We start from the raw sequence: 21,969 nt of genomic DNA, 5'->3' as shown, positions 1-21,969 counted from the left end.
ACGATGACTAAGTTTTTAGCAGTGAGAACTCGGTCGGCATATAATGCGATTATTGGGCGGCCCACATTGAATGCATTAAAGGCCATTACCTCGACCTATCATCTAAAAATGAAGTTCCCAACATGTGAGGTATACGGACCAAGAGGAATAGGTGAGGTACGCGGTGAGCAAGTCTTGGCCAGAGAATGTTATGTGCAAGAGCTCAGACAAGGGCAAATGGAGGTTAGTATGGTGGATTCCGAAAAGCATTCGATCCTCCTGTTGGGACCACAGGTAATGGCGGCGGAGTTAGAGACTAGGGATGAAGATACCCTAAAGCATGGTGAGGCAGATGAACCTCTAGAGCTGGTCACCCTTGAGCAGAACCATCTCGAAAGTCATGTGAAGATCGGGACAAAATTGGCGCAAGAAGAAAGACAACAACTTATAGATTTCCTTCTAGATCATAAAGATGTATTTGCATAGAGTCATAAAGATATGCCCTGGATAGGCGAGGAAGTCATCGAACATGAGTTGAACGTAGACCCAAAGGTACGTCCAATAAAACAAAAGAAGTGAAACTTTAGTACCGAGAAGTACGAAGCAATCACAGAGGAGGAGGATCAGTTATTAGTAGCTGGATTCATCAAAGAAGCACGTTATCCAGAGTGGTTGTCTAACGTGGTGTTAGTAAAAAAATTCAATGGGAAGTGGCGAATGTGTGTGGATTTTACCAACATCAACAAGTCTTGCGCGAAAGATAGCTTTCCATTACCAAAGATAGATCTGATAGTAGACTCAACAACAGGGCATAAAATGTTAAGCTTTATGGATGTCTACTTGGGATACAATCAAATAAGAATGAAGAAGGCTGATAAGGAGAAAACTGACTTTATAACTGAGCGGGGATTGTATTGCTATAAAGTGATGCCTTTCAGCTTGAAGAACACTGGGGCAACCTACTAGAGGTTGGTAAACAAAATGTTTAAAAACCAGATCGGAAGAAGCATGGAGGTGTACGTCGATGATCTACTAGTAAAACCTAGGGAGTTTGACTAACACATAGAAGACGTTAGAAAGTCTTTTCAGGTTTTACGTCAGTACCAAATGAAGCTAAACCCAACAAAATGTGCATTCAGAGTACAGTCGGGAAAGTTTCTCGGTTTTATGGTGTTAAAGAGAGGAATCGAAGCACATCTTGAGAAACTCAGAGCAATAATAGAGATGAAGTCGCCCATGAACTTGAACGAAGTACAGAAACTGGAGGGCATGATTGCAGCTCTGAATAGGTTTGTATCCCGGTCAACAGATAAATGTCTTCCTTTCTTTCAGGTGCTTAAGAAAGCACGAGAGTGGGATGCCAAGTGTGAAGAAGTATTTTCTCAGTTGAAAGAGTATCTAGTTAAGCCACCACTGCTCAGTCACACCAAGCTGGGAGAGCCATTGTCATTATTCTTAGTAGTAACTCCAGATGTAGTATTTGCTGCGTTGGTATGAGAAGAAGGAAGGAGCAAAAGCCGGTGTATTACATAAGCAGGGCGTTGAGAGGAACATAGTCTAGGTATCCAAAGGTGGAGTTGGTCGCCTTTACTGTGGTAGTAGCAGCAAGACGATTACGGCCTTATTTTCAAACACAGCTAATAAGGGTAATCACTTTATTGCCTCTACAAAAGGTGTTGCAGAAACCAGACACCTTAGGACAGTTGGTCAAATGGTCAATTGAACTAAGTGAGTATGACATCAACTACATACCAAAGAGCGCTGTGAAAGGGTAGATACTAGCCGGTTTTGTAGCAGAGTTTTCTAATTTCAAAGAAGTCTACAAACCACCTAAGAAGAATCCATGGCAAGTATATGTAGATGGGTTAGCCTGCCAAACAGGTGGAGGAGTCGGGGTGTACATAGTAATGAGTGAGGGGAAGGAATTGTACCACGCAGTACAATTGGAGTTCAAGGTGAAAAATAACGAGGCTGAGTATGAAGTGGTGCTTGTCGGTTTGGTGATCATGAGGGTATTAGGAGGCGAAAAAGTTGAGATGAAAGCCAATTCACAAGTAGTATTCGGGCAAATCACAGGGGAAAATTTGGTGAGGGGATCCAAGCTGATAAAATACATTCACCAAGTAAAGGAACATAGCAAAGATCTCAAGTACTTTCGAATCGAGAAGATACCTTGGGGAGACAATTCCAAGACTGACCAATTGGCACGCACGACCTCTGTAAAGCAAGAAGAAACATTATTAAAATTGTAATATTCTCATATTTTTCATATATTAATATGAACACAATATCTCTCTATTGCCAAAATGACATCAATAACCTAATAAAAAATTAAAAAAAAATAACGATGAAAATACTCTTTCATCCTTTTTTTTTTTTTTAAACTTTTTGTCCTTTTATCTTGTATTGAAAAAATTTTAACATCGCTATTTTTTTTTGTTAAAATAAAAGAATTTAATACTATTATAATTTTTTCATGTCTTATAAATAAAATGTAAATGTAAGAAATATAAAAAGATTAAGAAAATGAAAACACTAATAAAAAATATTTATGTAAATAAATAATGCATGTTCAATGTAGAGAAGCCTTTTAACTCATATATATTTTATGAGAAATGATAGTTGCAGTCGTAAGTGTGCTAGCGCTGTGCAATCAATTTGAAAAAAATAAATAAATAAGGGACCCACTTGAAAAAAATTAATTTTTTAATAATAGACCTCACTCTTTTTTAAAGCGACTGCGTGGCGCTTGTACACTCCACGATTGTATGTAGCATTACTCATATTTTATATACATTTTACATGTAAAAGTCTTTTTACAAGTGAGTTCGCTCACCAAACCACGCACCAATACTGACATGTAAGGCATTCGTTTAATAAAACAATGTAAATTGAAGACGAAAATGATTTTCGTGAGACAGAAGACTTTTTTCTTCTCTCAATTTTTTTTTCTTTTTAATAAAAAAAGTCATGTTAGCAGTGGTACACGATTTGGTGCGCCAAACCGCTTGTACCATTTTACATTGAAAAATTCTATACACCATACTACCATCTCACTTTTATCCTATTAAGTATGATGTGACACATTTATCACCATTAAATAATTATTTATTATATGCTTCTTTATCATATAATAGTGATGAATGTGTCACATATTATTTAATATGATCAAAATAAGATAAAAGTATATTGTATAACATTACTCATGATCATTTATTACATATTTCTTTATTATTTAATAGTGATAAATGTGTCACATATTATTTAGTATGGTTAAAATATTATGAGAATATAGTATATATCATTATCAAATATTTTGTTCTCCATTTCACAAAAGATTGCAAAATAGAGAATCGATTGAGTGCGCTCTTTAATGATGAAAGTTGTAAAAGAATTGGATCGCTGATTCGCTGGCATGTTCTGTCTCTTCTTCGTCTGACTTTGTTGCATTCCTGCGACCTGTCCATTGCAGATCACTCTCCCGCGATCTTGTCGCGGCTAGCAGCCGCCATTTCCTTTTCTCCGGTCGCCGCCATATCCGGATGCTCGGTAAGGATTTCTTCTACTCGTCTCTTTCTCTATTTCCTTCTCCATCGAGTCCTTCGCTAACCCTAGCTGCCAAAGTTTAAGCCGGAATGGGCCAGTGGGAACACCCTTCCGCTGTGGGCAGATTCGGTTGGTGTAAGACCCCTTTTGGCCTGGAATCAGGTGTTAATACGCCCTCCGGATGGAGGAGGGGTGGAAATCCGCCTGCTAGGGCGGATGCTCAGCCCTGGCCTGAATGATTTCTTCATCCTTCTGTTGCTTCAAAGCCTTTGGAGCTCTCTCTCTCTCTCTCTGTGCATGGCCTTTTGAATAATCTGCCTTTGTTTTGGTTCATATGTATGGGAGAATTTTTTTGGTAAGTATTATGTGTCGGAGAACTTAAGTAAAATAAGCAGGATTTGTGCGGATGCTAATGGATTTTAGGGAAAAAAAAAAGCTTAAACTATATGCTGTAGTTATGTTTGTAATATTCAATTTACTCGTCAGTCCAAAAATTTCCTGTTTGTGTGGATGCTGATGGGTTTTATGGGAGAAAAAGCTTCCACAATATGCTGTAAATATGTTTGTAATCTTCAATTTACCCGCTTAGGACCCTTTTGAAGAAGAAGAAGAAGAAAGTTTTAGCTGCAATAAGTCAGTCAAAAAATGCTGCAATCTCCAGCAAGGCTAGGCCTTACAAACCCAAACTCACCCTCTCTTCAGAACCCTACACCTCCCAAACTTCCCCACCAACCACCACACCACCCAACCCAGCACCAACCCTCCTCCAATCTCTCATCCACTGTTACCATCACCACCACCTCCTCAACCCTCCTCTCTCTCCTCCCACCACTCCCTCGAGCCCAGTCCCTTCTCCTCCAAATGGCCTCCTTAGCCTCCAAACTCTTTGACGTCTCACCTAATCGGTCCATCTGGCTCACCGCCTTTCGAGGGTCTCTCCCTACCTTTCTCTCTTCCCAAACCCAATCACTTGCCACCACCAACCCACTTGATTCCTCTCCTTCCTCGGCCAAAGAGATCCTCTCACTTTTCACCCTTCTACAGACCCAGCTCTTTGAAGCAGTTGCAGAACTCCAAGAGATTCTTGATCTTCAGGATGCTAAGAGGAAAGTTGCCCGCGAAATCCAGTCCAAAGATTCTGCTCTTCTTGTGTTTGCCCATAAACTCAAAGATGCTGAGCGTGTTCTTGATATTCTTGTTGATGACTACTCTGATTATCGACGACCCAAGAGATCCAAATTGGAGGAGGATGTGGAGGACGATTCTTCTTGCACAACCACTGTTGCATCTCAGCTCAAATTGTCTGATATTTTATCATATGCCCACCGGATAAGCTACACAACCTTTGCTCCACCTGAATTCGGTGCTGGGCAAGCTCCTCTTCGTGGGGCTCTCCCACCTGCCCCACAAGAAGAGCAAATGCGTGCGTCACAGCTGTACAATTTTGCTGATCTTGATGTTGGTTTACCTAAAGCAGTTGAAACCAAGGAGAAAACAATCGAAGCTATTGTTGAGCCTCCCTCTGCACAGCCAGATGTCAAATCACTTGCCAATATGACTGCAATTCAGGGTCTGCTTCCTCCAAATATCACTGTTCCATCAGGTTGGAAACCTGGGATGCCTGTGGAATTGCCCATTAATTTGCCATTGCCCCCGCCAGGGTGGAAGCCTGGAGACCCTGTGCCATTGCCTCCATTTGAGTCTCTTCCCGTTCCTAGGGCTGATGAGCAACAATTGCGTCCCCTCGCTCCTCAACATAAGCCACCTGAACCGATACAGGTTCGGCATGTTGAGCTGGATATTCTGGATCAAGACGATGACAGCAGTGATTATAGTAGTGAGGATGCGAGCTCTGAGGATGATGATTGACGATCAAAAGGCTAATGCTTGAGGTATTTTAGGTAATTTGCTTTTTTATTAATTGAGTTATTTATTTATTTATTTTACGTTTGAACTAATTATTATGTTGGAGTTATTCATGTTATTCCTTTTTATTTTAATGAACACGTGGTATATTTTGTTAAACATAATCTCCCTGGGAATTCCTTTAATTTTAGCTCATTTCCAAAAGCGAAAAGTATAGGTTTTTGCTTGTCATGCCTTAGATAAATTTAGATTTATTTGATTTCATTTTCATGAATTAACTAATCGGTTCTAAGTTGATGATGTTTGTGGACTGAAGTTCCTGTCATTTCACCTTCTGTATATTGGGATAATTAAGCCTTGAGTGGATTTGTTGAAGTAAAACTACAAAATTTGAGATGGGTACACCAATTAATAAGACTACAACATAATAGTTGTTAGAATAGCGGTTAAGTGATTACATTTCTCATTTTCCTTAAGCTGTTGGCTGTAGCTTTTGGACAAGTGATAATTTATCGTTGACATATGAAGTTTGGATTAAATGCAAGTGTTGTGGGCGATAAAATGTTGGGAAAACAAGAGATTTCTACAAGCATTCGAGTAGTATTCATCAAATGAAAATGAGGATGTTTAGAATGAAAGGGAAAAACTTAAAAAAGTTTTTTTTGGGTTTGGGGATAAGAATGGTGATCGATAAGACATTAAAATAATGGACCTGGCTGGAAACTCAAACCAATTGTGAGGAAAGGCAAGGGTATTCTCTTTTGCAACTGACCAATTGAGGGGTCCTATTTTTTTCCCTTGTCCTTTACCTATTAATGAATCTTTTGCCAAATGCAGGAGTGCTGTCATACCTCTTATGCTGTGAAAAATCTCATAAGTTAAACCTTTAGGGAGGTGGATGCTGGAGAACTATAGCTTTGGACGTGAGTGGAATGAAATTGGATGTATAAATAATATATATTTAGTGGAATAAAAAAATAATGAAAATCGATGCTAGACAACTGTTTGATGCTGAAACAATTGTTCTCCGTACTTTACAATATGGTGTATTTGGACAAATGCTTCAAAATCTTTAACATAATTTTCTATGAGGAGCAACTTGAACTACAAAGTTGTTGGTACGGCTGTAGTATGTACTGACAATAGTTGAAGTTTACTGTTTTAACTTCTAAGACTGTTGAATGCAAGTAATTGATATATTTAATCTAAATGAATCTTTGTAATGCCCCAAGGAAGGCTCAAGCCACATCTGGGCCTATACTCTAAAAGGACTAGTCATTGATACAATTGTTGCCCCATTGAAACTATTATAAAAAACAAGAATTTCTCATTCCCAAGCAATGTGAGATCTCATACACCACCGACTCTTATCAGTCAGTATAAGATATCACAATCTCTCCTCTTGAATTCCCGACATTCTCATCGGACCAGTTCGTCATAGGTGGCATGGTTCAAGTCTCACATTTCTGATTGGGATAGGCTTTGATTTTATTTCTCGATTTGTGCATGTCATTCTTGCCCAGGGGCCATGCTAATCTTCTCTGTATCGTTCTAATTTTATCAGATGTCTCCAAACCCACAGGTCCCAGGATCGAAATCTGGCTCTGATACCATTAGTAACACTCCCAACTATGGCCCAAGCCACTTCTGGGCCTATACTCCAAAAGAACTAGTCAATGATACAATTGTTGTCCCATTGGAACCATTAAAAGAGCAAGTCAATGATAAAATTGTTGTCCCATTGGAACCATTAAAAGAGCAAGAACTTTTCATTCCCAAGTAATGTGGGATCTCCATACACCACTTATCCTTATCACTCAGTATAGGGTATCACTATATTAGTTCTTACTTTTTTTGACATTTATAAAAAAAAAAAAAAAAAAAAAAAAAAAAAAAAAAAAAAAAAAAAAAAAAAAAAAAAAAAAAATTTCACTTTTGATATAGATCAAGTTTCTATCAAGCAGACACTCATATCAAAGCTTTGACATATGTTGTGGCTTGATTGTAGGTGCAAAACTGTGGGTGCACAGAGGTCCTGCAGTATGATGATTATGCAGAATCTGTTTCGCTAACTACATGTGGCCTGATTGATGCCTTCCCAAAAGATCTTCAAATATTTCATATATGACATGTATAGATGCTAGAGATCAAGCTGTACGAGTATTATTGCATGTTACAAGGAAGTTTGTATTTCTATATTGCTTTTTTGATGAAATGGAACCTCACCTAGGTAGGGCCCTTTAGACACCCTCCTCCCCTAGCTGTGTGTGGAGTAAACCCTGGATTCAAGATCCCCTACGCCATATATGCGTATCATATAAATCTAGAGAACTTCCTGATACGAAATCAAATCCAGGATGTGGGAGTTTACGACTCGTCCCAAATCATTCCTTTAACCGCTAGGCTGCACTCCAACAGGTTGCATTCTATCTTGTTAAACGCTGTTATATAAGTACCGAAGATTAGTAGTTTTGTAATTTTATGGGTTCATTTTGGTTAGTTGACACGCCGGGTTTGATGCTTATACACTCTATAGACACGTGCCTACTCCTGAAAAAATTAGAGCTGTTTATCTGCAATTTGTCTATAATTTTCACTGCTTAGGTACTACAGAGTATCCAGAAAGCTTCCCTGAGATACAAGCTGCGAAAGTTTGTTGCACGTATTTGAAATGGAAAATACTATAGATACAAAAAAATTCCACGCAAAGATGTGGCACACTGCCACAATTTTTTTTTTTTGTCATGCCTTTCCACTCCCCTCCTCCCCCCCACCCCCTCTCCCTTCCTCCCTTGTGCCTCTCTCTTCCCCTGCCCCGCACTAGCCATGGTGGTCGGGGACCACCTCAGGGTGGACAGAAGTAGCCGGTGGTCCAAGTGGCACCGTCGGCTATGACATGGGAGCTCACGGCAGGGTTGGGGTAGCGGCTTACCGTGCACATTTTGTGCATTGTGGTTGGTTGCAATGTGGTTGTGGTTGCGTGGCAGGGGTGGTCACAGCATGGGTTGCGGCATGGAGAGGCACAGGACGGTTGCAACATGAGTGGCTGATAGGCATCTTTTGGTGTCTAAGGTGGTCGATGGTCTGGTGGCCAGGGTGGTTGGGAACCGCCAGCGTGAGGAGGGGGGGGGGGGGGGGAGAAGGGAAACACATAGGAAGATAAGGGGAAAAAAAAAAAGAAGACACGTGGCACATTGATAGTATACCACATCAGTGCGTGAAATCCCTTTGTGGAATTCATTTGTATCTCTAACAACCCTCAAAATGTATTTTCTTTGTGCGATTACTTTGTGTCTCTAATAGCCCTCATTATGTATTTTAATAATATAAATTTTTTTATATTTTGCAAATACAATCCATATATTAATTAATAATTTAATTTTTACTTAAAATTATTGTTTCCTGACTATTTTTTTTTTTTTATCAACCTAATTATCCAATCTAATATAGCCTTGTTTATGAAAAAATATTTTATAAAAAATCTGGACATAATATAGTCTTGTTCACTAATGAAATTTTTAAAAAGAATTTAATAAAGCCTTGTTGATTATCTGTGAATAAAATATAGGTTTGAAGGGTGAATAGTGACTCTCCAACTTTAGAAATTCTTTTAGAGTTACTGTAGCTCAAAGTCTAAATTAAAAGCTTTTAGGTAGTTCAATGCAGGTCATTTATACAAATCTTAGCTATATTTTGGATTTCATTGGTATTTGTCTAGTCTAATGCTAGTGTTTTAAGAGAACAAAAAATTAAATGTATAGGAGGGAAATGTTACCTCATTTTCGAGAGGAGACAAATGACAGTGAGGAACAACTGGACGACGAGGATTCGACTGCTAGGGGTTGTGGCATCCAGTGTGTGGAGTGAGGGTTTTGGGTGACGACGAAATGAAATGAAGATTGAAGAGAGAAATAAAATGGAGGGAGGCTGTGAAGGTTTTGAGCGACTGGGTGGTTAGGGTTAGAAATCTCAACCTAAAAGATGTCTTTTTTTTTTGGGGGAGGGGTGGGGGGGTGACAACGTCATTTTTAATGGGTTGAAGCACTAAACGGCCTCATGAAACAACGTTGTTTTATATCATCCAAATGACATCGTTTAGGTTGAATTTTTTTTTTTTTTTTGGGGGGGTTGGGCTTGGCTAGTACATATCACGCAGTTTTAGGCTATTGTTTTTTCTAAACCTTGTTTTTTCTCCTAAATATTAAATTTAATCATTGTATAAACCCTAATTTTCTCTTTAAAAAACACATTTTTGTAATTCTTTTAAACGCTAAGTTTAATTGTTAATTGTTAATATTGAATCATTGATAATTAACAATTACCAATTTACTAATATTGTTGTATATATACAATTACAAACCATCATTTTTCAAGTTACATACTACTATATACAATTAAACACCTTAGGTTCCCTCTACCCCTTTTATCTTTCTGTTTTTTATTTTATTTTATTTTTTTAATAAACCGCGTAGCACCATGTGGCAGTGCCACGTCAATAGGACAAAATGAACCGCATAATGGGGACTGCATAGTAGCAATACTCTATTAGAATCTAGATAATAGATTAATAGTCCTACAATACTTACATTATACATGGTACATGGGTCACCATTAGCTAGTCAAGTTTCATCTACCCTAACATATGTAATATGTATGATAATGATACTATGATGTGCAGTGTAAATATAATTGATTATTAGTCTATTAATATTATTCCTTAATAATTATAACATACTAGTATAGTATTAAATTTAACTATATAAGTTCACTTTTTATATAAGTATATATGATCAATATATAAATAATATATAGATTTTATTAAAGTTGGAGTCAAAGTCGGTCAGACAACAAATCCGACTCCAACTTTAAAAGCAAAAAAGAAAAAAAAAAACTTCGACTCCGACTTCATTTTATTAGAGCTCCAACTTCGACGGTGCAAAGTTAGTACTGAAGTTGGATTTTCAAATTTTTGCACATCCCTAATTGTGGTAGGAGGCAAGTGGGTCGCTTGTTTATTACAAGGGTAGATTCATTACATAAAATTTGTAATCAAATTTTTCAGTAATGGATGAGTTCTCTAGGTTAGCTGCCCCCAAGATGTTTGTTTGTACTATTAATGAGTTCTTTAAAGGCTTTTCACTATGTCACTAAAATTTTGTGTTCATTGATTTGATTATTTTGTATGATTCCAATGTTTACTTTTTAAATTGTTGTAATTTCGCGTTATTGGTAAAAATGCTTACTCATTCACTTTAGGTGTTATTTTGAATTCATAATTTTCCAAGTTGATGGAAATGGAACATGTAGCCCACGGTTTAGCAATCATATCTTACTAGAAGATAATTCTATTCTAGCTTCTAAGTTCTTTTACACAATGAAAGGAAAATGCAGTGTCATGGCCATTAAAGGGTCATGGACAAAGTGTATAACATAATGGAGTAGACCTTTATGCTAGATGTACTAAAAGAGTTTTGATTTAGAGACATGTCAATTAATTGGGTAAATCAATGCATTTCAAATTTAGCATACTCAATTCTACTAAATGAAAGTTCATTTGATACTTTAAACCCTCTATAGGACTGAGACAATAGGATCCCCTCTCCCTATCTCTTCATACTTGGCTCAAAGGTGCTACCTCCCCTCCTATTAAAGAAAGAAAAAATGGGGCAATTGGGTGGAATAAAAGGATGCAGGGAGGCACAGTAATATCCCACTTTTTTATAGATGACATGATCATCTATGGTAGAGCAAGCCGAAAGGAAGTCCAAATTGTTATAAAATGCTTGGATTCCTGCAACAACTTGTCTGGTGAGAAAATCAATATTCACAAGTCCAATGTTCACTTCAGCAAGAATACCGACCCCACACATGCCAAGATATTTAGGCCCCCTCGAATAAAAACAGGGCACCAAGCAAAGATAAGTATTTGGGACTTCCAGAAATTTTTCGGTAAAAATAGGCATTTGCAAATATATTAGTTTGCAAATATAGTAGAGTGATCCTAAAACAAGATGGCCGTATGGAAAGCTAAAGTCCCCTCACAGGCAATTAGGACTAAGCTGATTTGAACTATGGATGTGAGTCTTCCCTCCTATAGCATGACTATCTTCATGTTCCGGAAGACCCTATGTACCTCTCTAGATTCCATGTTTAAGAACTTTTGATGGGTTTTACAAAGAAGAGAAATTTCACACCCAAGTTTTGGAACATAATTTGCCTACTACAAGAATAAGGGGTTGGGGTTGAGAATGTATGATGGTAATGAAGCCCACATAGCAAAACTAGGTTGGAGGATTATGAACAACTCAAACCTTAGGATAGCAAAATGCAATAATTTAGTTAAAAGAGGCTCTCCTACTGTAGCATAATAGATGAAAATTTGATGCATGTTAAGGATGACCCTTTGTTAGAAATACTAGATCAAAGTACACAGCGGAAGCGATATTACCTCATCGTAAATATCTAGGATCTAGTGCGGTTGTTCCACAGATTCTTCGTCATTGTCGTTGTTCATTCACAATCTTCCATATCGATGATGGAGTGTGCTACGTGGCAATACCAGAGCAACACCCACATATTCCACAGTCTAAATGCCGAAACTAGAGAGAATCATTTGAGAGAGAGATTTCATGTTTTTGATGCAAGCGTACTCCAAAGGGGAGAGGGGCTATGTAAATAGCCTCTCTAAGTGTAACCCCCGGCTGGCCCTTAATGGCCAGTTATTAAGTCTCATGAAGTGGTTTAAGAACCACTTCATAACCACTAAGAGAAGGTGAAGGGGTGCCCACTATGGGTGCCCCTTTCTTACATCTCCCACTCACACATAGTGGGCAAGACCCCAGGTCTGTATCCCTCAATATATCTCAATCTTGTTCATACTGACAAATAGGCCGTGCGACCATCGAGCACATCTGTAAAAGAAAAATGGGAGCACTATACCAAATCTCTCCTAGAGAAGACCAGCATAGCAACATCCCTAAAAAAAGTGTCTCGTTATGCCCCGACTCATTTGGTCACATCAAACTAAGCATCCCTAATCCCTCTCGAGTCCAAATGACTCAGAGCAATGCTCAATCTCCATAAAACATGATGTATTCACAGCTATATTGTAACTCACAGGAAGCAACATAACTTGCCGGCAATGAGTGCACATCATTATCGATGTGTTACCAAATAGTCTTCCCTTCACGCTCATGTCATTTAGTTTTAGTTTAGTCGCTTTCCCAGCAATGCCTCTTTAGACCGCATCATTCATGGCCATAGATAACATGCCAAAGTAGCAGACACTAAAACATCAACCTCATGACATAGTCAAAGGTCTCCTAAGGGCATAAATAAATTAAGGTCATCAATTATGACCTACAGGACTCACACGGTGAGGAAGCAGGGAACCATTCACTCACCTCTACTGTTGGTCGCAAAAGCACATGTAATATAAAATACATGTTACGGTGGATTTCTCTTTCTGAAGAAAAAGCGTATATCTAATCTCAATACACCGTACAGATCTTAGTCTAGTCGCTATCTCAGCGCCTAACCCGAGTCCCTCCATTTGCTCGCTATCCAAAGCGCCAAAGAGGATCTCGCATCTGGCTAAACCACAGGCTACATGGTATGTGGGTAACCATGCACGATCCTTAGACCTCATCTTAGCTCCCACTAAGGCAACATATATTTTGTGTCTTCCAACTTATCCCCCTCTGGACAAGTACCGAGTAACACATTGTCTCATCTTTGCTCGCTACCTCTTTGTAGCGCCAAAGGCTATCGCTCGTGTGAGTGAGCCGATCTAAGCCTGTCAATATACCTTTTTCACCATAACTCCTAAATTTATGGTGAATGTGTGTGCATACCAAAGAATGCTTCCAATCACGCCACATGATCATAGAACATATCAATATCATGTGCATGACGAGCAATACTGTGAGGTACAGAGAAATCACATAGTCAACAACAAATTATTAAACCACAACTCTCAAGTGGTGTTTAATGACCATTTCTCTCCATGCGCATTCTAATGTACAGTAACTTTCCAAAACATGCTCCTACCAAGAGACTCAACTTTTACATGTAAAAGTCCTTTGCACAATCATGAAGTCAGCAATGACTCATCGCGAATCTCATTTAGGTCAGACTCACAATATAAGCCGTAAATTCTAGTCAGCAAGTCTAACTGCGATTTTTAAGAATCTATAAGGTGACCACAAATGTTATTCAGCAAACTTAATTTGCGACTTCAAGGTTTCACAAAAGCATGTGAGATAACCATAATTTATTTTTCATTAAGGGTAAAGCGATTAGGGCCTTTGCCCCCAAAGACAATCATAATAGTCTAATCATTACTTTTAATGACAATCGCATCACAAACTCACTTAACAAAGTAAGTCATATTTACTCTCTAACAAAAACTTAACCTCTAACTCCCATGAGCAAACTATAATGGAAACATCAAACAATATAGGCAAAACTAGATTCTTTAGTATTTTCCATCTCATTAATTGTCTATAGATTTTGAACAAGAGCTCATAGAAACTGTTTTTCTTATAAACAGTCTCACAAGACATGAAGCCTGAGCTACTTTTCACAAACCCATGTCCATCACCTCGTAGTATGGAAAACCTCTTTTTAGGCGACAATTAATTATCTAAGATAACCAGTTCGCAATATCTCTTATGATGACACTTTTTCTAATATTGTCAACAGCATTCAAAGAACCCCATTTTATTCAATAAGTCGTTTAATAAAAAAAGGACTAGGTACATTGGGTATCTTTGAATAGATGGTTTGTTTAGGTCGCATGTAAACAGTACCAGCAACATTTATTCGCTTTATGTACCAAAATAGTACTAGCAATAATCAGGCGCTCAAAGTACTTCATGCCTAAACATCACAAAAGCTAACCATCTAATTCTCCTATGAGAATCAGCTATTTAACACCTTCAAGAAAAGTTTCAATGAATATGCGATCAATGGCTATCTAAATGCAACTCAATTAGTGCCAAGAGATGGATCTATACCTCTATCAACTCCACTTTACCTTTGTCAATTAGATCAACAACCCCAAGTTGGATCATATAAGTGAAACGAATCTAAGATTCTATGTTGGGATTCCTACTATGTGAATTCAATACCTTTAGCGGAGCCATATTACAAATATTTTCTTCTAGTCTCTAAACGACGAGAGAATATTGATATAAAGCTACCACGCTATTTAAGAGGATCCTTATATTCTATAACTTTTGGGAGTCACTATCACTAATGGTACACCTTAACTCAAAAGTATACTCCCACTAGCTGTTGAATTACTCCCACTATTTTCGGCGATCTTATATAAAAAGAATTTTGAAAATATTTTGGTTAAGGTAATGTGGAATGAAACGTGATGAAAACGTTATTTCCAAAAAATAAGTGTTACAAAAAAAAATCCACAATTCCCCACCCTCGCCAAAAATACGAGTAATTTACTTGACTCAACCAAAAAATGATCAAGCTTAGATCCTCTCGATTTTTAATAGAATTCACGTTTGCACAAAATAATCACTCAGCCTTTCTCGAAAGCGAATGAACTCGATCTAAGGATGACAAATAAGAATTACGGCCGCAACCCCATATTACATCAACCCAAGTGTGATGTAACAACTGCTTTGCGCCATAACACCATTCTCAGCAAGTCAATAAACTGTGAGATAATTGTTCTCATCATATAACTCCTACGATTGCGATTTTGAAAATATTTTAACTGAAAAATATATTTTCCTAAAAACAAATTTTGGATCGCATTTATATGATGAAACAATATTTTTATTATCTAAATCCTTAGTGTGCATGTATAGGAACTTTCACATAGAAAATGCTCATATTGCCTTTTCTCTTTGACTCTTCTAAACCAAGGAGAGGGATCTCTTTAGCGAAAAAATCTTCAATTTCTCAAGTTTCACACCCATCATCCTATGCCTTCATGGCATATTTTAATATATCATTTCCCCACTCGAGAAATAATATCACTGAGTCAATGAGTGACCATCCAACTTCTAAACCTCTAGAAATTCTCACTAACACCACTCTATGAGTCTTAAATCAAATTAGGTATAGACTTCTTTATTATCGCATTAAAAGCACTAAAAATATCACTTTGTGCAAAAAATGCAGTGTGTGACGTTTTAGTCGCTAACTAGCAATATTTCTTCATTTCTTGCATACTCAATATTTTTCATATTCTCCAATCCACTATAGGAGAGAAAAGAAAAATTTTGTAAGAAATTATTTTAGCCTAAAACTTGTCTTGCATCAATGCAACCACGAGCAAGATTTTTAGACTTAATTTAAGTCGTACCTAATTATTCAGACTTTTGCCACAGTTACCATGCAAACTCCAAGGTGCTTGGTATTATTACTCTCAACGGGTGCTCCAAAGTTTATATATCTGCAAGAACCTATTTGTTCTCGCTAGAGAGAAATAAAACTTGAGCAAGATTACCAGTGCTAGTACCACATAGAGGTGCATTGATAAAAACTTTAAAAAATGAATGTGCCAATTAAGAATGTCCTCAATACTCCTGCACACTCAAATTTTAATGTCCTGACTCGCCAAACATAATAGCAAGTAGAGAGGGTATATATTTATCTGTGAGTTAATCTAAGTTGCTTCAAGATTATATGCTCAACCTCAAATATAGGAGCAATTAATCTTTGTGTTACAAAAACAACACGCAACTTCTGTTATTACCCACAAGATTCAAAGGCAAAATAGTGGTTTAGCTCTATCTGACAGTTGATCCCATCAACTTCCATAAAAAATTATAGTGCAAGCGTCCTACGCGCACTTCCAATTTTACTCTAAACCTTTTAGAGGTTTCACAATAATGATGGTCTAAGACAATCTGACACTCATAATAATCTTTATTCGTTTCCAATTACTGCTCATGGAGGAGATTAATGCGACGATTAAGTCGTATAAATAATCTCTAGGCTTTTTTCATAGTTATCTCAAAGTTACTAAACTATGCGCATCTAATTGCATACACATTTTAGAAATTTGCCGCGTTAATCTAAGTCAGAACAAAAATAATTAATACACGTCGCAAGATCGAAAATTCGCTAAGCTTCCTAATCATCTCTTGCGCCTCAATGTCTAATTATTAATTTCTAACTTAATTTTCGTGCAAATTTATATTGTATAGGAGATTAATTACAAATCAATCTCAACCATACTCCCACTAGGATAAGCAATCTACCGAGTTTAGTCACAAAAAAAAAAAAATTCTTCTCTGATCGAAGAAAATCATTTGAGCCAATCAGAAGCATGGACTAATCAAAACCGGGCTACTTAATCCTCTAATTTATCACATTCTAAAAAATTGAAGACAATTCTAAAAAAAAAAGTCTAACAATATAAGTGATAAATTAAGCTCACAATTACATGCAATCACAATACATGTATTAAAAACAATCACATCACATTTCATCCAAATAATTATTATTCACAAAAATAATAATCTAGGCAATTTATAACGTAAAATAAAATGCCAAAAAAAAATGTGGCAACAAAAAAATATCATGGCAAGCATGTATTTAATAACCATAATCACATGCAAAAATATTTCAATAAAAATTTATGCCACAATAACATGCTGAATAAATAACTAAAATTAACATACACACTAACAATAAGCTCTAGCCCAATGGTTGAGCTTATAGCCCTTGTGTGTGAGGTCTTGGGTTCAAAACACCACCCAAGTATTTTGTCAAAAAAAAAATTGTTCTTAGACAGCCAATGGGCCGCACCTTCTTGGGCGCCCAACTGCAAAGCAGGCCTGTGCCTGCTGGGCTCACGGCCCAAATCTACAAGCACCTTTAACGTGATGTGATACGGGCCGGAGTATTTAAAAAAATGGCCCAAACTAAAAAAGTTTTTTTTTTTTTTTTGTTTTGTTGGAAAAAGATACATGGGCCGGGCCGAAAAACTTGATTTAATAATAAACAACCCATTTGTTTTACTGTCTACAGCCCAAAACAAAAAATGAAACAGGCCCATAGCCCAAGCCCGTATAGAAGAACAATTCATCTGGTTCCTCAAATGTAACCTACGGTTACTATTCATCATCTTCCTCAACGGTTACAGCCTACAGTGCATGTAACGAAAAAAAAAAAACTTGAAACAGCAGCTTGTAACCGCTGCCTGTTGCAGTGGGTGGGATTAACCAAGACTCCAAAGGTCCTCCAAGCCATGGCAGCGCCGCCCCCATTCAGTGGGTGGCACTGTGTACAGCGCTGCACCATGGCAGCGTCACACAGCTGCGTGCGATGCGCTGTGCAGCCATGGGCGACGTCCCAGAGCTGTAGTGCTCGTCGCCACCCTATCAACCAGCGCATGGGGCTCTGCCCTCCATGGCAGACACTCCGCGGGGCTCTTGCTTCCTCTGCTGCTGACTGGTGCGAGCAGCACCTGGTGCTCGTCGCCACCGCCCTTTAGTGCCCAAGGCACTGCAGCCTGCAGCAGTGTTACTTGCTGCAGGGCTCGGTGCACTGTTGCTCAGCTCAGTACAGGGTGCAGCGTTGCACCTACGCTGCCTATCCGTGCATCATTATGGGAAATGCAGCACCCAATCGGTGCTTGTCGTGCATCACCAAAAACAAAGGAGGTTCCGTGCTCTGTGCGCGGCAGCGCTTGCAGCACCACCATGGTGCGCGTTGCTCTGCACGCAGCAGAGGATAGTGCCTCCGTTAAGGCTTGCGCAGCTCAACATGTAGTAGAGGCGGCCATGCATGCCGTTTATTCTGCTGCACCACCACAGTGGGCACAACACGTTGCGGGCTCACGAGTATGCACCGTCGCAGCGAGGTGTACCAACCCCATTTGGTCTGCGGCATCATCACATGGTGCCGCAGCACCTCAGATGGACGCCGCTGCCCTCTGGCAAGCGCACAGCACCAAAGTGCTCCAATCACCTATGGTTTGCACTGTGTAGGTGGTATCACAGCAGCCTTGGTTAAAAAAAAAACAATCGTGCAGGAAAATATTTCAGCAAGAGAAATCACAAAACGCACATCAAATACAAATCGGGAACAACTGATCGGGCTCTGATACCAATGTTAGAAATACTAGATCAAAGTACACAGCGGAAGCGATATTACCTCATCGTAAATATCTAGGATCTAGTGCGGTTGTTCCACAGATTCTTCGTCATTGTCGTTGTTCATTCACAATCTTCCATATCGATGATGGAGTGTGCTACGTGGCAATACCAGAGCAACACCCACATATTCCACAGTCTAAATGCCGAAACTAGAGAGAATCATTTGAGAGAGAGATTTCATGTTTTTTATGCAAGTGTACTCCAAAGGGGAGAGGGGCTATGTAAATAGCCTCTCTAAGTGTAACCCCTGCTGGCCCTTAATGGCCAGTTATTAAGTCTCATGAAGTGGTTTAAGAACCACTTCATAACCACCAAGAGAAGGTGAAGGGGTGCCCACTATGGGTGCCCCTTTCTTACACCCTTGGATCCCGAGTTTGGAAAATTTTAGGTCCCGACCTACTTTAGACCACTCTCTTTTAAGGCACAAGGACAAAGTCTCTGATTTTATCCTTGACTCACCAAGGCGATGGAATGAACACAAGATCATGCAAACATTTGATAATGAATCTTCCCATGATATCCTAAAAATTCACATCCCTTAAGTTGTTGGAAATGATGAACTAAAACGGGGCATGTAACAAGAATGGGGAGTTCTTGATAAAATTAGCTTACTAATTCGAACAAACAAACTGACTACAAAACTTCCCTTGACTCAAATGAGTGAAAAAGGATTTGGTCAACTCAAGTATAAAGATATTGAAACTGGTACCATGGAGAGTGGTTTGGGCGGCGCATCCAACAAAAATGTCTATGGCTAGATTTATAAACCCAATTGAAGAAGAGGAAGTGCTAGGTTCCCTGTTTCAATCTAGTTCGGAAACACTTGAGTACCTACTATTCTTGGAATGTTATTGTTAGTTCATACGAGCGTTATAGAGAGAATTATAGTGGTAGATTAGTATCCACGCATTTCCTACAAACCCTATTGTGGGGTGGATCATGATCATTCTAAACCCTAACTCTCTATGTAGGATCCATTATGAGTATTCTAACAATTTTCTTTTGTTTGCAATGTTCGCACTACAATAAAAATGAACATTTATGACGAGTTACTTGTGGCGAGAATGATTATTTATGACGAAAGTAGACTCATTTTAACAGTATATAATCGTTTTAGTAGGAAATAACTAGTCACAAATAACCAGCTTTCTTGTTGCGCGCCATGGATACGAGGTGGCTCCTAAGTATTAGTGTTCCAGCTAAAGGACCTGAAATTCCTGCCAAGTCAATAGTCAAGAACTTCTCCATAGATGGTGACAACTCACTCAAAGATTCAAATGCATCTGAATTGCCTCAAGTCCAACCACGTGTCAAGCTACATATCAAATCTCCATGATCCAGAAGTTGTCTCCAACGTTCACTTTGTTTCCTTGTAATGTTTTCTTTAATTGTATTATTGACTCTATATATCATACAAAAAGTGTACATGATATTATTTGTGCAATAAAATAATTTTTATACCTCTATGGTATCAAGACCCAGTTATTCACTCATATCCATTCTCCACCTTTTTTTCACTCCATAGCTTCCTCTGCAACTTCTGAAAACGATAGTACCATGTCTTCAACCCTTTCTCCTGTCTGTCTCAATCACATTACACATCTTGTCACCATCAAGCTTACCTAAGAGAATTACCTTTTGTGGCGTTCCTAACTGATTCCATAGCTTAAGGGACAAAATTTGTTTGAATTCGTGGATGGTTCCCTTGCACCCCCACCACCCATGATCTACAAGCTCTAACTCTAGTGCTCCTATATTGTCACCAAACCCAACCTATCGCCACTGGAAATAGCAAGATCAATTATTATTATGTGCAATCATATCATTGTCTGATGATGTCCTGGCTCATGTTGTTGGCTTTGAAAATTCAGGTGTTGTGTAGCAAGCTCTTGAAGAAATGTTCTCTCTTCAAACTCAAGCTAAGGTCACTACCATATGCCTCAATCTTACCTCCTGTCAAAAATGCAGCAACACTATTTTAGAGTTCTACCAGAAAATGAAATATTATGGTGACACACTTGCTGCTGTTGGCCTACCTTTGTCTAACAATGAATTTATTAGCTATATATTAACTGGTCTTGGGTTAGAATATGACTCTCTCATTACTTCTCTTACAACCAGGTTTGACCCGATGTCTCTTCAAGAAGTATATGGTCACCTTCTTACCTATGAGCTGCGATTGGAACAACAACATGCCACTGTGGATCTTGCCAATGCCTCTGCCAACATAGTCTCTCGCAACGACATTGCTCTCTCTCGTTGTATTGCCATGAACAACCAAAATTCCCAGAATCGAAACAATTGGTATCGAGGTAGATGTTGTGGTGGACACAACTATTCTTCCAATCTCTTAAAGCCAATTTGCCAAGCCACACTGCTCTAAAGTGCTATCATCTGTTTGACTCCTCTTATCATGCTAACCAGACCAATTCTCATCAAGCAACAATCTGATCCTAGTTGGTATCCAAACATTGCTACTACGCACCATCTCACGGTTGATCTTAATAACTTGACAATGCATGTTGAGGACTATATGGGCACACATTTCATTCGTGTAGGCAATGGGGCAAGTTTGCCAATTTAACACATTGGTGCCTCACAAATTTCCACACCATCCAAATCTCTTCTCTTAAAAAATTTCTTGCATGTTCCTTCCATAAAGAAGAATTTACTCTATGTTATTCAATTCACCAATGATAATAATGTGTATTTTGAATTACACCATCATTTATTTTGTGTGAAGGATCTTAGATCGGGGAAAATCCTCCTACGCAGACCAACTAAAGGCAGACTCTACCATCTTCCTCCTCCATCCTTCTCCACAATCAAATCTGCATGTTTCAGTGAATGGGCTACCCTTGATACTTGGCATTGTTGTTTTGGTCACCCCTCTCTATGCTTTGTTCGTAGTATCCTCTCTTCTAACAAACTTCCTGTTAGTGACAATAAGCTTTTCCCTAATTGCAACTCATGTCAACAGTTTAAAAACCATCAACTCCCTTTCTATTTCTCCCTCTCTCGTTCTCATCATCCTTTAGATCTCATATATTCTGATGCATGGGGCCCCTTTCCAGTTCCATTATGTAATCTTTTTTAATGATTATAGTTAGGGGTGTAATTGGTCCGGTGTGGTTCCAGGGGGTCACAGACCAAAAATTTTGATCCACATTTTTTTAGACTGGACCGGACCAATTACTCCTAAGGACCAGACCAGACTGTTAGTTATTGGTTCGATTGGTCCAATTGATCTGATTCGGTCCGATTCGATCCATATGTGCTAAAGACATTTTTTTTCCTTTTTTTTTTTTGTAGATAAATTAATATAAAAAAATTAATTACCTTAGTAAAATCAAAATTGAGTGTACTCTTTAATGTGGATTATGTAATTAACTCATTAAAAAAATAATAAATTATATTTATATTTATGGTATTAATAGTAACT

The 21,969-nt window shown here is 38.4% G+C and overlaps 2 protein-coding genes and 2 non-coding genes across 9 annotated transcripts; 3 read left to right on the top strand and 1 right to left on the bottom strand.

Annotated features, from left to right (window-relative positions):
• Positions 1 to 1,215: 1,215 nt before the first annotated feature.
• Positions 1,216 to 3,764, top strand: LOC121265873. Its single transcript, XM_041169543.1, has 4 exons — positions 1,216 to 1,470; positions 1,653 to 1,750; positions 3,452 to 3,528; positions 3,688 to 3,764. Exons 1-4 carry the CDS (start codon positions 1,216 to 1,218, stop codon positions 3,762 to 3,764), a joined length of 507 nt encoding a protein of 168 aa, XP_041025477.1.
• Positions 3,311 to 8,064, top strand: LOC121265218 (mediator of RNA polymerase II transcription subunit 4). 6 transcript variants are annotated; one of them, XM_041168756.1, is made up of 3 exons: positions 3,311 to 3,528; positions 4,115 to 5,417; positions 7,400 to 7,868. In XM_041168756.1, exon 2 carries the CDS (start codon positions 4,171 to 4,173, stop codon positions 5,392 to 5,394), a length of 1,224 nt encoding a protein of 407 aa, XP_041024690.1. In that variant the 5' UTR covers positions 3,311 to 3,528; positions 4,115 to 4,170; the 3' UTR covers positions 5,395 to 5,417; positions 7,400 to 7,868. The 6 variants fall into 6 exon arrangements, with proteins under 6 accessions (XP_041024690.1, XP_041024689.1, XP_041024692.1 ...); XM_041168755.1 differs by having other exon boundaries at positions 3,334 to 3,528; positions 4,115 to 5,426; XM_041168758.1 differs by lacking the exon at positions 7,400 to 7,868 and adding an exon at positions 7,996 to 8,064 and having other exon boundaries at positions 3,337 to 3,528.
• LOC121266634 lies at positions 6,869 to 6,967 on the bottom strand. Its single transcript, XR_005940856.1, has one exon. It is a non-coding gene; the product is annotated as a U6 spliceosomal RNA (small nuclear RNA).
• Positions 8,065 to 20,561: 12,497 nt separating the features above from the next.
• Positions 20,562 to 20,701, top strand: LOC121266669. Its single transcript, XR_005940890.1, has one exon. It is a non-coding gene; the product is annotated as a small nucleolar RNA Z247 (small nucleolar RNA).
• Positions 20,702 to 21,969: the final 1,268 nt, after the last annotated feature.

Source organism: Juglans microcarpa x Juglans regia, chromosome 5D (assembly GCF_004785595.1).
Source record: "Juglans microcarpa x Juglans regia isolate MS1-56 chromosome 5D, Jm3101_v1.0, whole genome shotgun sequence".
NCBI lineage: Eukaryota > Viridiplantae > Streptophyta > Magnoliopsida > Fagales > Juglandaceae > Juglans > Juglans microcarpa x Juglans regia.
This window is presented reverse-complemented; position numbering and strand designations above follow the sequence as displayed.

Coding starts and splice junctions, on each gene's coding strand:
- LOC121265873 (XM_041169543.1), top strand. CDS start 1,216: ATGAACTTGAACGAAGTACAGAAACTGGAGGGCATGATTGCAGCTCTG. Junction 1,471..1,652: donor ATGTAGTATTTGCTGCGTTG/GTATGAGAAGAA, acceptor CCTCTACAAAAG/GTGTTGCAGAAACCAGACAC. Junction 1,751..3,451: donor CCAAAGAGCGCTGTGAAAGG/GTAGATACTAGC, acceptor TGTCCATTGCAG/ATCACTCTCCCGCGATCTTG.
- LOC121265218 (XM_041168758.1), top strand. CDS start 4,171: ATGCTGCAATCTCCAGCAAGGCTAGGCCTTACAAACCCAAACTCACCC.